This window comes from Belonocnema kinseyi, chromosome 9 (genome assembly GCF_010883055.1).
Source record: "Belonocnema kinseyi isolate 2016_QV_RU_SX_M_011 chromosome 9, B_treatae_v1, whole genome shotgun sequence".
Taxonomy (NCBI): Eukaryota; Metazoa; Arthropoda; class Insecta; order Hymenoptera; family Cynipidae; genus Belonocnema; species Belonocnema kinseyi.
Window position 1 is genome coordinate 19,293,705 of NC_046665.1, and position 16,193 is coordinate 19,309,897.

At 34.1% G+C, this 16,193-nt stretch overlaps 1 protein-coding gene across 5 annotated transcripts in view; it reads left to right on the forward strand.

Annotated features, from left to right (window-relative positions):
• Positions 1 to 16,193, forward strand: part of LOC117179445 (N-alpha-acetyltransferase 25, NatB auxiliary subunit) — a 248,944-nt gene that overhangs the window by 5,880 nt on the left and 226,871 nt on the right. For all 5 annotated transcript variants that reach the window (XR_004467923.1, XM_033371265.1, XM_033371263.1 and 2 more), the window contains exon 3: positions 1,795 to 2,048. Coding sequence is in view for 4 of the 5 variants with exons in the window: in XM_033371265.1 (XP_033227156.1) it covers positions 1,795 to 2,048 (254 nt within the window). In the remaining variant the exon portion in view is untranslated. The remainder of the gene's footprint in view (positions 1 to 1,794; positions 2,049 to 16,193) is intronic.

The following is a 16,193-nucleotide window of genomic DNA, read 5'->3' on the forward strand; positions in this document are numbered from 1 at the left end:
ATTTTAGGTGTGGTTATTTTAAGGGTGGTTTTTAGTGGTCTTGTCGAACGTTCTCACTCCCTCTATAATTATAGTGATAAAAAAAGAGAATTTTTGACGTTTCTTTATTTTCAAATATTGACAATCAAAATGGTCATTTTTAACATTTTATGTGTGGTTATATTAAGGGTGGTTTTTAGTGGTCTTGCCGAACGTTCTCACTCCATCTATAATTAGTGAGATAAAAAAAGAGAATTTTTGACGTTTTTATATTTTCAAATATCGACAATCAAAATGGTCATTTTTAACATTTTAGGTGTGGTTATTTTAAGGGTGGTTTTTGGTAGTCTTGCCGAACTTTCTCACTCACTGTATAATTAGTTAGGTAAAAAAAGATAATTTTTCACGTTCTTATATTTTCAAATATCGACAATCAAAATGGTCATTTTTAACATTGTAGGTGTGGTTATATTAAGGGTGGTTTTTAGGGGTCTTGCCGAACGGTCTCACTCCCTCTATAATTATAATGATAAAAAAAAGAGAATTTTTGACGTTTTTATATTTTCAAATATCGACAATCAAAATGGTCATTTTTAACATTTTAGGTGTGGTTATTTTAAGGGTGGTTTTTAGGGGTCTTGCCGAACTTTCTCACTCACTCTATAATTAGTTAGGTAAAAAAGATAATTTTTCACGTTTTGATATTTTCAAATATCGACAATCAAAATGGTCATTTTTAACATTTAAGGTGTGGTTATATTAAGGGTGGTTTTTAGGGGTCTTGCCGAACGTTCTCACTCCCTCTACAATTAGTGAGATACAAAAAGAGAATTTTTGACGTTTTTATATCTTCAAATATCGACAATCAAAATTGTCATTTTTAACATTTTGGGTGCAGATATGTTAAGGGTGGTTTTTAGGGGTCTTGCCGAACTTCCTCAACCACTCTATAATTATTGAATTAAAAAAAGAGAATTTTGGACGTCTTTATATTTTCAAATATCGACAATCAAACTTGCATTAGGCAGGTCTAAATAATGGGTGATGTGTAAGGGTAGGTAACCCCTTAAAAAAATTTTTATTCGACAATTCTTTCCGACAGAATATTTTCTTTGCCGTTATAATTGATTTAGGCAAAAAAAAAATTGAAAAATAATTTTTTTTAATTTCGTTCAAATGAACGTTCGTAACTTCAAGTACATGATTTAACCGAATTTTATAGAAAAGTCGTTGGTAATGCGACTAAGCTAGGTAGCACCTTTTTTGTGTACTACAAAATTGCGAACCTGTTTTAACATAACCATACTTCACCCAGAATGAACCATGGCCGAGTTCTGTTCATAAGCAAGTTATTGTTTAACTCTTTCCTAAGCGACAGTCGTATTCGTACATATATGGATGGGGATCTTTTGCAGTATATTCATAAAGTTATCCTCAACGTCTTTGTAAAAAAAAATCGACTATGTATGACTTTTTACTAAAGTGAAATTTGCTCTCCGTTGACTGTCTAAGTGAAAGATGTAGCTATACTTCAAACGCATAAACTGGAGATGAGTGTGCGTGACTTTTCATTTGACCCTCGTATATTACTGGCATTACATTGTATCTAAAAATCTCCTATGCTACAGTCTTGATCTTATAATGGAATATTACTTAAAAGCTACATGGTTCAGTATTGTTCTTTCCAACCATTTCGGCTTATTATTCACAGATTTTATGATGCAAAAGTATTACATAAGAAAAATATCCCTTATATGAGAAGCAGGACTACACTATTCTCAATAACTTAACATTTTCCTGTCCTTTATATTTCAGCTGATAAAATCAGCGAGGTATATGAAGCAGCGGCAAAAGCAGACCCAAATAATGAAGAGCTACTCACACACTTGTTCATGTCATATGTAAGACTAGGAGATTTCAAGAAGCAGCAACACACTGCTATGGCTTTGTACAAATTAGTGCCTAAGAATCCGTACTACTTTTGGGCTGTTATGAGTATTGTCATGCAGGCCGTTCAAGCCGACGAAAACATAGCTAAAAGAGTAACATTGCCACTTGCAGAAAGAATGGTTAGTTATGTGATTATTTAATTAGTCTGCTCTTAAAACTGTATTAGTCCCCAATTTCTGCCTTTTTCTTCAACTTTTTTATTATATCAGGGCGCCGCAGTGCTTTTCTTGAGAATTATTTGCCACACAGTTAACGATACATTGCAATATTTTTCATTACAAAAGATTTCAGATGTTACCGAGCACTATAAACATAATTCTGACCCTAAATACTCCAAATTCGTATCAAATAATTGAAAATTTGTTATGTTACTATTGCTTCAATGAATTTTGGATTATTAGTAGCGTACAGGGCATATTTTCTGCGAAGGGAATACATGGGGAACGTCTACATAACTCAGTGGTAGAGCATTTGGCCGGAAATCGAGAGGTCCTGGTGGATTACTACATCGTCAATGAATTTTGAGTTATTTTTTAGAATCTCGTGACCACTTGCGAAAATCGTTTATTGTTTTTTTTTTTTTTTTTCAACTAATGTTCTTAAAATTAGATCGCCAGATATTGTCGTATACAAATAAAGTCTCGTGCCTCTTTAAAGTAGCCAAAAGAATTTCCCTGCAAGCCAATTTGTCACAATTATATTTTCGTATAGTTTGTATAAAGATGATTACTTGCAGTTGTTTCCTGGCGAAAGTTCGGGATTCAAAAATCTGTATCTGAATCAATCTGAAGCAAGTCTTCACACCTTCGCAATCCAAGCATTAACACCAAGTTCAATTTGATCTCACCTTTCAATCCACCTTGAATCCTTTCGTGCAATCCGAGCTTGGATTCATTCCGATAAAAAACTTCCCTTGGATTGCATCGGGTATGTATTTCATAATTATTCGGATTGTTTCGAAATCAATTCGTATCCGAATTTCGTTTTCGTCAATGTAGTGAATCAGGGTGGCCACATGTCAGGGAAGTCAGAGAAAAAAAAAGTTCGTCAGGGAAGTTAGGGAAATGGAGTAGCTGTCAGGGAAAATAGAAATTGATACATTTTTTTATAATATTTTGGAAACACTTCCTAATATTAATATAAACATTATTTCAATATGCATTCTTTAAAAATATAATTCGATTCTTAGTTTTTTATTTGTAGTTATTTATTTATTTACAGTTTGGATACATATCCTTTAGTTAATTAATCAGGTCAAAAAACTCAGCGGCCTTACAGTAGACTATGAATCGCTTTAGTCAAATCAACCCTTATTTAAAAAAATTACCCCCTGCAATGAAAAAAAGGATTAGCCTAAATTTTTTTTCTATTTTTTTGCTATCCAGTATGATATGACACACATTTGTAAAATCAACCCTTATTTTAAACAGCAACCCGCTGTGCTGCAAAAACGTATTTAAGAAAAAGAAACTATCTAGATGGAAAATACTTTAAAAATGTTAACACGGTATTTTTAAATCATAACTAAGGAGAAATCAGGATTATTCACCACTAATCGTTACAAAAACAACTCCCGTATTTGTATCTGAATACAAACCTGCAGACTGATGCCACAAATTGTATACATTAACTGTTGGGATTTTTGTGCTTTTTTTTATTTTCCAATGTCTATCAATCGTTTTTGTAAAATTAACCCTTTTATAAAAAAGCTACACCCTGAAATGAAAAAATGCATTCAAAAAAGTCGATATCTACATAGATAGAATTTACTTATAAAATAGTAACATGGTACTTTTAAGCATAACGATTTCTCACACCTATTCGTTACAAAAATAACCCTCGAAATGTATAAGCTCAAATTGCAACATCTTATATCAACATTATTTTCCAGTCTATGTGTGTATATTCAAGAATATAATTTAACTTTTTCTCTGCATCTTTTAATGCTTTCAAACAAGTTCCATCACAACAATTATTCACGAGAAAAATCCATTTTTATATAAAGAGCAATCCAAATTTCCAGAACGGTTGAAAACTTGTTGAGAGCAGACTTTTTCTAAAATAATTTTTTCAAATAGTTATTAAAACCATTTTTCAAGAAAATTTGAAATCATTTAAACTTTCCTGAATAGCATTTTTGTGGCTAGGGATGCTGGGGATCTACATGTATGTTGTAAAATACATTTTGGTTTTTGTCTGTGTTTTATCTTTGATCTTTTATCTATGAGAACCATTTGCCCAAATCACATTCGGAAAAAATCCATCCCGTTCTGTACATAATTTTCATATAATACCAATAAAATAAAGACTAACTTCATGATAAGGGCAGTTTTTTGGGGTTACTAAAACTTGATCACTTACAGCAATGAGTCGGTAAAAAATCAAGTGAACGATCTATCTGGCTAAGGTTGAACTTGTATGGTTTTCACTAATGCAGTTGTACAGAAATGTAGATAGTGTATTACTAATAAAATTCAGACGAATTTCACAATAAGTGTAGTTTTCTGGGGATACTTAAACTTGATTCCTTACAACATTGAGTCGATGAAAAAATCATGTGACCGATCTACCTGGATAAGGTCGAAATTTGAGGAGTTTCGATGGTAGCAGAGTCGAAAATATTCTTAAAGGTCTTCTCATTAAACTTACTCATATTTCACGTTCAGGTTGGTATCCTGGGGTAGTTGAAACATAATTCCTTACCATGTTAACCCACTGGAACAATCGAGAAACAGAACAAATTTAATTAAATCGGATTTTCACAAGTTCGAATCTTGAATATTTATTAACAGAAATACCACGACCTTGTATTTGAAGGAGATAATAAATCGGCGACTTGATATTATATAACAGTTATGTACAGAACGAGAAGCATTTTTTTGTGAATGTGATTTGGGCAAATGGTTCTCATAGGTTATTACACGTTTTAGGGGTTTAAAATTATATTAATTTATTTTTAAAAATAGTTTTGATCACTATTTGAAAAAAATATTTTAGAAAAGGTCTGCTCTCAACAAATTTTTAATCGTTCTGGAAATTTGGATTGCTCTTTATATAAAAATGGATTTTTCTCGGTAATAATTGTTGTGCTGGAAATTGTTTGAAAGCATTAAAAGATGCAAAGAAAAAGTTAAATTATATTCTTGAGTATACATACATAGACTGGAAAATAATGTTGATAAAAGATGTTGCAATTTGAACTTACACATCGCGGGGGTTATTTTTGTAACGAATAGAGGTATGCTTTAAAAATAATGTGTTAATATTTTATATGTATTTTCCATGTAGGTAGTTTTTTTAAATACGGTCTTACAGCACAGGGGGTTGCTTTTTAAAATAAGGGTGTATTTAAAAAAAGTGTTTCATATCAAATCGGAAAGCAGATAAATAGCAAAAAAATCTAGCCTAGTCATGTTTTGAATACTTTTTTTATTACAAGGGGTAATTTTTTAAAATAAGGGTTGAGTTTAAAGAAGGTATTCATAGTGCATTGTAAAGCTAAAAATAGCAAAAAAATATAACCTATTCATTTTTTTAAATTTTATGATTTTTGCAGAGGGTGCCACTGAGTTGACGGCAAGCTATCGCCGCCCTGTTTTCTCAAAAACTAATAGAACATAAAAAATTTGTTGTTTTTGTGAAAAATAGCAAAAAAATATTAATTATATGACATTTTGTTTTTCGTTAGTGGCGCCGCTGATTTGTCTGACCATAAGTAAGCCATTCTGCCCTCAAACGCGCATTTTTCTTGCTTGTTTCACTACTTTTCTTGGCACATTATTGAAACCTTATGCGCTTTTGTAATAATTTCCTGTTAGGGAAATTCGCCTAAATGTCAGGGAAATTGGAAAATTCAATCTTGTGGCCACCCTTTGTATTCACGGGTAAATACCGTCATTAGATTCCCATGTGATAATCATGTCAAGAAGCTGATGCATATCTTATTTTAAAATTATATTTTTTTGAAAAAAGTTCTTCTAACAATCGCTCCACTGGGAATCGAACAACAGAACTTCTGATTGCCAGTCGGAAGCTTTCCCAATTAAGCTATTAAAAAGATCGAAAGAAAAATCCTTTTTCAGAAATATACGCTATCTCAAGCTAGATGTTTTATTTATGATACAAGTAATTTAAAGGAAATCTGAAAATTAATAATAATAATATTTAAATTACTTGTATCATAAATACAACATCTAGCTTCAGACAGCGTATATTTCTGAAAAAGGATTTTTCTTTCGATCTCTCTAATAGCTTTAGTGGGAAGTTATTTGAAGAGTTAACTTGAACGACAGTTTTGATTTCTATTTTCACATATTGTGGAGTGACGTCTATACTGATAGTAACTGCTCGGTTGATAATACAGATTTCCTTGAAATTACTGGTGCATATCCTCCGTTTATCATTAAGGGCATGTGATACTTAGAAAATTGTCAATTTTACCAGTTTTAGGTTCCCCCGGCTTTTTTTCTAGAATAATCAATATTTTGTCTTAAAAATTTGGGAAATGATAGCTAACATGCTAACGGACGTCTCCACACACTTTTTTTGTAGGTTAATTCAAAAAAGTTGTAATTTAGCAAAATGTGATTAATTTGCATAGCGCTTAGGAAATAGTATCGATTTTTTCAGTGTTAGATTCCACCGGCTTTTTTTCTAGGATAAGAAATATTTTGCCTTCAAAATCTGGGAAATGATAGCGAACATGCTAACGGACGTCACCGCACACTTTTTTTGTGTTTTTTTTATCAACAAATTTTTGATATTGCTAACAACGTGCGTGTATATTTCGAGGTTATGTGTGTTACAATTCACCCGAGCATTGCTTCCAAAACTACACAATATTTTTGGCCTAAAACTTTGGATTCACAAATAAACATATGTAGTAACTAATCTCCCGGAACTAACCTTGTTTTCAGGCAATCAATAAAGTTTATTTCATAAATAATTTCCAGATTATCGGAAAGGCAGAGATGAAAAACGACGTAACCTCAAAATAATGCATATGCATAAAATTTTTATTTAGCACAATACATTTTTTTGTTATTATCCCTCAAAAAAGAGTCCAGGGACGTCCGTTACGATATTTTATAGCATCTCCGAATTCAGTTTTAAAATTTTTTCATTTTTCTGGAAAAAGCCGGGGAAACTGTAAGTATCACATGCCCTTAAAAGTACAAAAATTACGTAAGGGTTATTTTTTAATTTTAAAAACATTTCATTTAATTTATCGGATTCAATTCAGGAGCCACGTTCAATCGATAACTAAACATATCTTTCTATAATTTCGAAAACTTTCAGGATATTAATGAAGAATAGAGAATTTGCATGTCTCATGAATACGTAAAATAATCATTGAATCGTATGGAGGCCAGTCGACTGAGTTTATTTTTACAAGAAAGAAATGAATATTAGATTTGAATATTTTTCAATTTAACTTTCAAAAGTGGAAAGAACTTGCAAAATTATAAGCTTTTATAATACTTGATTTGATTGAATTCTTTATTATTCATTCATATCTTTCGGAAGCTTGAGTGGAAATATTTATTGATAAAATAAAGGAAATAAAAAAGTTTAGCCATATTAACGTAAATTATAATGGATCCAAGTCACCATATTAATAAATATATTAAATTATCTGCGCAGACTTCACTTTTTGTGTGCTCCGTATAATGGACGTCATTATAATGACCATTCATTTAAACTCAGTCTTTCAAATCGGCATTTTTAACAAATTTAAAGAAGCTATAAATACCTAAAATTAAAATAACAAGCACTTTTATCCAATATTTAAGAAACTATTAAGTTAAGATCAGCTTATGTAATTTAAAAAACTAAATTATATTCTTAATACTTCAAGAAATTATTATGACATTCTCAAAATGCAAAAATAAAAATATATCTACAGTAAAGACCTCTTCTGAAATGAATGAGTCCCGTTTATCGCAGAATAAGGAGAAATTTCACTGACTCCCACCACTTCATTGGAAGGCAGGCGCTTTTCAGTGAGAACAGCGGATTGGTCCGCTCACTAGCATTGTGAGCTTGCAATTGTTTCCACGCGCGCATGCTAGATAACGTCGAAATGCGTACTGCAATCTTCAGTTTAAAATCAACTCAGTCACACCTTTTCAGTTGTTGGTTTACCGAGAGATGTGAAAGTAAAGAGTGGGGGTAAGGTATTACGCGATAAGCGCGTCCCGAATCTGGCAATATACGAGTCCTGCGATAAACGGGTCCTACAATAAACGGGTCTCTAACATATTTAGTTCATTTAATGTTTATAAACATTTTGATAGAGAATATTTTTCATTAACTAATCTGTATGTAAAGACAAAAAAAAGTAGCAATTATACAGAAAAATTAAAAATTTCAATTCCGAAAAAAGTTTCTAATCAAACAACTATATCTACAATATCTTTTATATCAAACTGCAGTAAACTTCCATCTATGTCCCCGCGCATCTTTTTCCCCTGTCCTTATGTGCACTTATTTCTTCGTGCGAACTTCTTTCACCTCCCACCAGGTCCCTCTAAGGACTGTACGGTCACGCCGGCGAGAGTGGCTGACCAATTTAAACAAGAGGCCCGAAGAGCGCGAATTTTGAATTGAGTATTTTAATGTGACGTCATGGGAATGCAGACAACTTTTTCAAGGAAATATTCAAAGCATAACAACAACTCATAAATGTCATAATAGCAATATTTTTCAAGTGCAGAATGTATTATATCAGTCATGTTCCATTTTTTTGCCGATTGACGACCTTTCAGTTTCACAAAATACAATCAACTGTCCAAAATTTGAGGTGAGAGTACCCGATCTGATACACTAACCTCAAAGGACCCCGCACTAAATGTATGGGAAAATGGCTTTCGGTGGATTTAGCTGAAACTTTGTAATTTTTAAGGTTATAAGTGCCGGATGAAATATCCGTAAAAAAAATCCAAAAAAATGGACAGTTTTAGCGCTATGCGGCACTAAGCGCTCAAGATCAGTGAATAAAACAAATTACAACAGATTTTGTTACAAAAGCGATGTCAACATAGAAATCACGGTTCAGATCGTGGTCTGTCATATTTTCGCCTACACCGTTGACTCATATAGCGCGCTTCTCAAAACGAGTAAATGCTAAGCGCCCAAGATTTTAACTTGACTAATTAATCACTTTTTTAAGGGCGCACATTCTGATAATAACAGTGTACCCTTCGCAAGAGGGCTGAACGCTAAGCACCCATGATCAGCGAATAGAACCAATCCCAGTAGCTTTTGCGAAATATTAAACTATTGCTGGCTCTTGATTCGGGTTCGCTTGTTCACCTCTATTAGCAGCGTCTAGCATTCTTTGTAGGAAGGAAGTTTGAGGATACTTTACATGTTGCTGGTGACGTGCATAACCCAGGAACCATAAAACGCTTGCAATATGTGCGCAAGTGCCAAAAGTTCTGGCCCCTGACTTACATGTGCAGTAATAACCGAGAAGTGTTTCGTTATTGTCTGGTCCTATGTCATCGATCTCATTGAACGCTATCCACAGCTGGTACTTCTTGATGCGTGTTTCGTATACAGACATCGCTTGTGTAGGTAAAGCTACTAGGATTGGTTCTATTCGCTGATCATGGGCGCTTAGCGTTCGGCCCTCTGGCAAAGGGTACACTGTTATTATCGATGTGCGCACTAGTTACTAATGTTACTTTGGATACCATTTCTGTCTTTAAAAAAGCAATTACTCAGTCAAGTTCAAATCTTGGGCGCTTAGCGTTTGATCGTTTCGAGAAGCGCGCAATATAACTCATTGGTTTAGATAAACATATGACTGACTACTTTCTGATGCGTGATTCGTATAGTGACATCGCTTTTGTCGCTAAAGTTACTAGGATTGGTTTTATTTACTGATCTTGAGCGCTTAGCGTTCAACCCTCTTGCGAAAAGAGCATATTTAAAGCATACGGCAGGGACTGCCACGCATTTTAGAGTAAGGCCTTGTTTTCAAGCGTTATTTTGTTAGTTTTAGGCTTTTGACGCTTTGAATAGAACGTTCTATGTGTATATTAATCTTTTATGGTAGATTTCCGAATAAGTAACTACGATTAACGACCCGGGGATACGGAAAGGCACACCTGTGACTGGTCACAGAAATAACGTTGGGTAAATCTCTACCCATTTCCAACGTTTCGTGGGGGACGGGAAGGCACCCTAGTGATTGTTCACAGAAATAATGTTGGCCAAACCCTTGCCCATTTCCAACGTCTCGTGGGGCGGGAAGGCACCCCCTGTGTCTGATCACATAAATAACGTTGGTCAAACGCCTAACCATTTTAAGCGTATTGTGGAGGCACGCCTGTGACTGGTGGCAGAAATAACTTTGGTCAAACCCCTACATCTCTCTTATTATAAGCGTTTCTTGGTTATCTTTATTTATCAAAATCTATTTAATCAGATACACCAAACTCGCTTTCAGTTTTCCGTTCTCAGCCTTCCTAGAATTGCTGGCGCACATAGTTTCTTAGGGGAGTAGGGCGAAAGCGGTTGTGACAGTCAGCGAAAGCGGTTTGCTACAGCGGTTGCGATTTAGGCGGCCCTCACTGTTGACGTTTCTGCCCCCCCCCCCCCCCCCCCCCCCCCCGAAATCAGTCCAAGGCCATTTGAAGGCAATCCAACTTGACTGACAGCGCGTTTGATGCAATAAAAATGACAATTCTAATTATTATTATGAGCAATTTTCGTAATTCAAATGAAGAATCGGTTATATTTAACGAAGTTTTTATTCACACCGCATTTTGATGGAAAAAAATGCTAACAGAATATTTTTGTGTTCAAATGAATGAGTTTGATCAGTTTTCACCTTGAAAGTTATATTTTCAGGTATTTTAATGTTTATGTACTTAATTCTCTTTTATTTCGTGTTTCGATTTTCGTGAGAAACAGCCGGCAACATTGCTCGTTGTAGGCGCGATTATTCGTTGTCTGTGCCGGCAGTGTATCCTCCACCTATTTTATTTCGTCACACTGAAAGGTCGTCATTCGATAAAAGAATTGAACGTGACTGAGAAAATACATGTTACATTTGAGAAATATTACTATTCAGGCCTTCATAACTTACCTTTACGTTTAGAAAATATTCTCCAAAAGGTCGTGCGCAGTTGCAGTGCAGTGATATGTACTAAGGAGCATGTAACTTTCCTGGCAACTGATATTTCCACCTATCCTAGCATAATACACTTGAAAATTTAGACCTTCATAACTTACTTTTAATTTTATAATATTTTATCCAAAAAAGTTGTATGCACTCCTGTGCCTACGATATTCTACGAACATCAACATGCTGCAACACTACATATGCAATCCCCCACCCCCCAGTTTTTGTCAAATGTCCACGTTTTGAGACCCCCTGAATCCGAAAAACAGGTTTTTACGAATGTGTCTGCCTGTATGTCTGTCTGTTTGTAAGCACGATAACGTAAAAAAATTATTTGATTGGCCTTTGATACACTTCTACTGTCCTAAACTAAAGTCAAGTTCGTTAGCCAGCCATTTTGGATGACAATTAAAAAGTGAGCGTATTTTGAATATTTACAAGAACACTTTTTTAAGATTCGAAAATTCTCTGTACGGATACTCATAGTATTCAAACAGACGAACAATTTATCCTAATGACTTTTTTTTATAAAACCACCCTCACCTTTTCCGCAGCGCACCAAATATGAACCAAAAATAAAAAAATTACATTTTTAAGTATTATTGTTACTTTTTAGCAATTGCCGTCTTTTTTGCATACAAATAATTACGAATGGACAATTTGAATATTTCCCATGACTTTTTACTACTTATTCTAAAAATTTTTTTTTAAAATTGAATTTTCCGATTGAAATGTAATTGTTGGTAATTGTTTAGAGTCGTAAATTTTTCTTATAACATTATGTAATTATTTGAATAATTATTTAATCTCTATTTTCAGAATTTCTGAAAATTGAGTCAGATATATCAACTTTCTTTTTAAATTAGTATCATATGCTACGTTTTATTGAATAATTACATAATTTTGATACATTTCTTTTGATGTTGAATAAATTTTTATTTGTTTAAACAATTTTTATTTGCTCAAGCAGTTTTTTTCGATAACTAAAAAAATGAAATAAAATAGGAAACATGGAATTATGCTTCTGACTGTATAGTGCATAGAAAGAATACATTTACCTCTAACTCTACTTTACTTCAAAAAGATTAAGCATTAAAATTTTGAACAATTCCATACGCGATATACTTTTATAGAATTTTTATTGCTTTTTTTATTATTTTTTTTACTATTATAGAGGATGGGAGGTAGATGTAAGTTCGGAGAAGCGCTTAAAGAAAGGGAACAAAAGTGGGGAAAAAGCGAGGCAGTGGAAGCACTGCAAGTTGTCCGTTTTGTCCTTGGGGTTAACCGTCACGGCTGTTTCAAGGTCAAATATTTTTTTTTTAAACAGAAACGCCTCTTTTTGACACCGACAATTAAAAGAACGGAAAATTTTACATTCAAATATACACTTAGAACATATGTTCCGGATGACCTTGAAGGTCACCCTAAGGTCATTTTAACTCAAACAATGTTTTCATTGCTATAAGAATAACATTATTGGAAAATATTCTTTAGCCGACAAACTTATGTAAGTATAATGCGTTGATGAGAGTTTAAACTTTGACCTTGACCCTGACCTGGCGGCAGTTTAAAGTTCACGATCGATCAGGCCAGGTAAGTGTGTTTCAGCAGCCTCCTCCGCTGCTTTGTACAGAAACGTTCCTTTGCCCACTTCTTCGTGCTTCCTCACCATTTTAAGAACAGGGACTCTTCCATTTGCGATACTATGTGTTGTACCCAGAATAATCCTGTTTTGAAGACATTCACGTTTCAATATTCCGCGACCACCTTGACGGCGTGAGATGTAGAGTCGCGGAACAGAAGACTTAAGATGAATGCTTTTCTTCATGTGAATAACCTTTCTTGTCCCGATATCAAGGGATCTGAGCTCGTTCTGAGCTCCAGCGCAAGGGTGTCGTATAGAGCTTCTATCGACGAGCTCAGGGTCTTCAGGGATGCCATTAAGTTTTCCTCGCTTCAAATAAACCTTGGCGCATTTGTCTGACCCAAATTCCATTCGAATTTCCTTAGCATATCGTTCGACAATCCCTAGAGCTAGGTGTAATTGCTCTTTGGTTTTAGCATGTAAATATGTAAAATACATGAGTGACCTTGTACTTTCGATCTCCAGACTGCCGCATAAGTACCCTTCGGAATGACGAAGTGCTAGAGATGGTGGCAATAATGTAAATCAAAAGAGGTGTAGGCTCATGGTGTCGCCCTGAAAGACACCTCTCTGAAAGGTGACCTTGTTCGTTGTCACACGATTTTTTCCAGATGAAATAATAAATCTGGTTTTCCAAAGCGGTATCAATCTCTCTATACACCTCACGATTTGCGGATGAACCTTTAAGCTTTCCATAAGACAGATGATAATTGTATGGGAAGTCGAATCGAAAGCTTTCCGCTAATCAATCCAGGCCATCGATAGGTCACGCTGATGGAATGCTGCATCTTTGCAGACACATCTATCGATGAGCAGGTTCTCCCGACATCCCGCTACGTCTTTCTGTGAGCCTCGTTGTTCATACATTTCTCGCCACACAGGTTCAATTGCCCGAACAATCCTATAATTTAGCATAGCTGTGAATATCTTATACATTGTGTTCAGACAAGTGATTGGCCTGTAATTCTTCGGGTCAGCTAAGTTGCTTATTTTCGGCAGGAGTATTGTGCGCCCTTCCACCAAACACTCCGGAATTGCCTCTTCTGACTTCAAATATGAGGTGACAATACGGGCCAAATGCTGATGGGTTGAAGAAAACCTCTTCCACCAGAAGGTTTTGATACAATCTGGTCCCGGCGCGGAATAGTTCTTCATCCCTTTTAATACTTTTTCACCTCGGTAGTGATGGGTGGGCATTCTTTATCAGGTGTTATGAGGGCAACACGTAACTCCTTGAAGCTCTTTATATTTTGTGAGTCTTCGTCCAGTCTATGCTGAACTTCGTAGACTTCTCTCAAAAATACTTCGACCTCCTCTGGTTTGGGTGGATGTTCGACAGTAACTGGAGGGTCTTGGAAGAGTCGAGATGGGTCAGAGAGAAACTGTTGATTCTGTCTGACCCTCCTCTCCCTCCGCTCTAGACTTCTCTTAGCGTCAGATTGTATCCGTATTCTCTCAACAATATGCTGCCTGATGGTCAGCAGCTTTGACTTTTTAAGCGTGTGATAAAGGGTCCGGAGTTCGCGCGCGAACTTTCGAACCTTGGCGGTAAAATTCCTGCCAGATGGGATGTAGTCAATCACACACTGAATGCGGGACGCGTACCGTCTTACCCAGCCTATCTTTATGGCAAGTTGATGCATTCGTCTTTTGGTCTTATGATCAACCGTTGGTTTTGTTTTACGGTTCCCATAGGCCAAAGCTCTCGCTGAATTATACACACAATAATTGATAGACCAACCTTGGTGTGGATGTTTCTCCGAGTCATAAAAAAAAGTAGAAAATTCGATTGTAAAAAAAAAAGAATTCTGGCTAAAAAAGTTATTGAGGAAGCATCAAACTTATAAGATTTCTTCATTATAAAAGTACAAGTTAGAAAAAATATTGACACCAAATTTAAAGTTGGTTTTTTGAAAAAATCGTTTTTCATTTTTTCAGAAAAACCGCTGCCATTTTGTTAATTCTTAACCTTTTTAATTCTCCGGTTGATTTTGGAAGAAGACGATGAAGACGATGAGCTATATTAGAATGAAAGAGAAAATAATGAATATCTCAGTTAGGCCGAAAGTTATAGAGTTTAAAGAAAAATATTCTGATTTATTCACAAACAATGCACAATATTCAAATCCGCAAACTTTTTAGAAAAAATTATGTTTCAAAATCAGAGAAATACGTATCGCCTTATTTCTTCTACATAGCAACATATCTCGCTTTCGAGAGATTCTCATTAATAAACTTCGTACTTTAAAACCGTTAAAAATTAAACAAATGTTTTGGACTGGCGTCGAGGGGAATTTCGTTACCTTCGCGCAGTAGAAACTTGCAGCTACATTTGATAGAACTGAGGTCTGCGTGTACAATCCTTTTTGATTACATTTGAATCTTGTGACAGGCAATGGAAATAGAAAATAAGGAAACTGTGCTCATCAGTCATATTATTATTTTCACAAATATTTCATTAATAATTTGTCAGGGGTATGTAACGATAAAAGTTTAAATAATATAATTAGTTAATATTAACAATATTTGAAAATGGTGTAAAAATTTGAAAAATGTATTAAAATTGTAAGCATGTTAAATAATATTGTGCCAAACCTTTAGATTTTATAAATATTCTGAAAACGAGATAATTATAAATGCTTTCTGATTAAAAACATTCAAAATCGTAGATTAAAAACTTGAAGCGTTAAAAATTAAAGTCTTATTAATGAATAAATCATTCTGGTCTGAAAATAGTTTTAAGGTTTAATTCAGAAAAATAATTTTTCATGCAAATAACTCTCTTTCATTAACTATTATTTAATTATAATTTTCATGAGCCCAAATGATTAATATTTTCATTCGTTGTGGATTTTCTTTCAACTTTCCGAAACATTTTCATTCTCAAATATTCAAATTCTTTTTCAAATATCTTAAAATCTTTCTGAAATCTTTTGCAAGGTTTAAAATCTCTAAAATGGTTTGGAATCATCTACAATATTTGAAAAATAATTTCAATCTTTGTCAAATCATTTAAAAATATTTCCAATCTTCCTGAAATCACGACGAAATTTTATTATTCTTTTGAAATCTTGAAAATATTTTGGAATACATCAAATCATTGCAACATATTTAACGTCTTCCAAAGCTTTTGAAACAGTTTTCGATACATGAAATATTTCTTGAATCTTTTGCAATATTCTTAATCTTTGCAAAATCATCTTAATATTTTCATTCGTTGTAAAATGTATTACCTTATTGTGACATTTTCTTTATCTTTTCGAAATATGTAATATGTGAAATATTCATAACTATGTGTATATATTTTTAATATTTGTAAAGGTATTCTAACATATTTAAATTCTTTGTGAAATCGTTCGGAATCGTTCTGAAATCTTTTCCAATACTTGAAATACTTTGTAATATAAAGTTCTTTAAATGTGGTGTACACTAGGATGGTCCAAAAATTCATCACAAAATGGTTTTTTAATCTAAAGGGCAAGA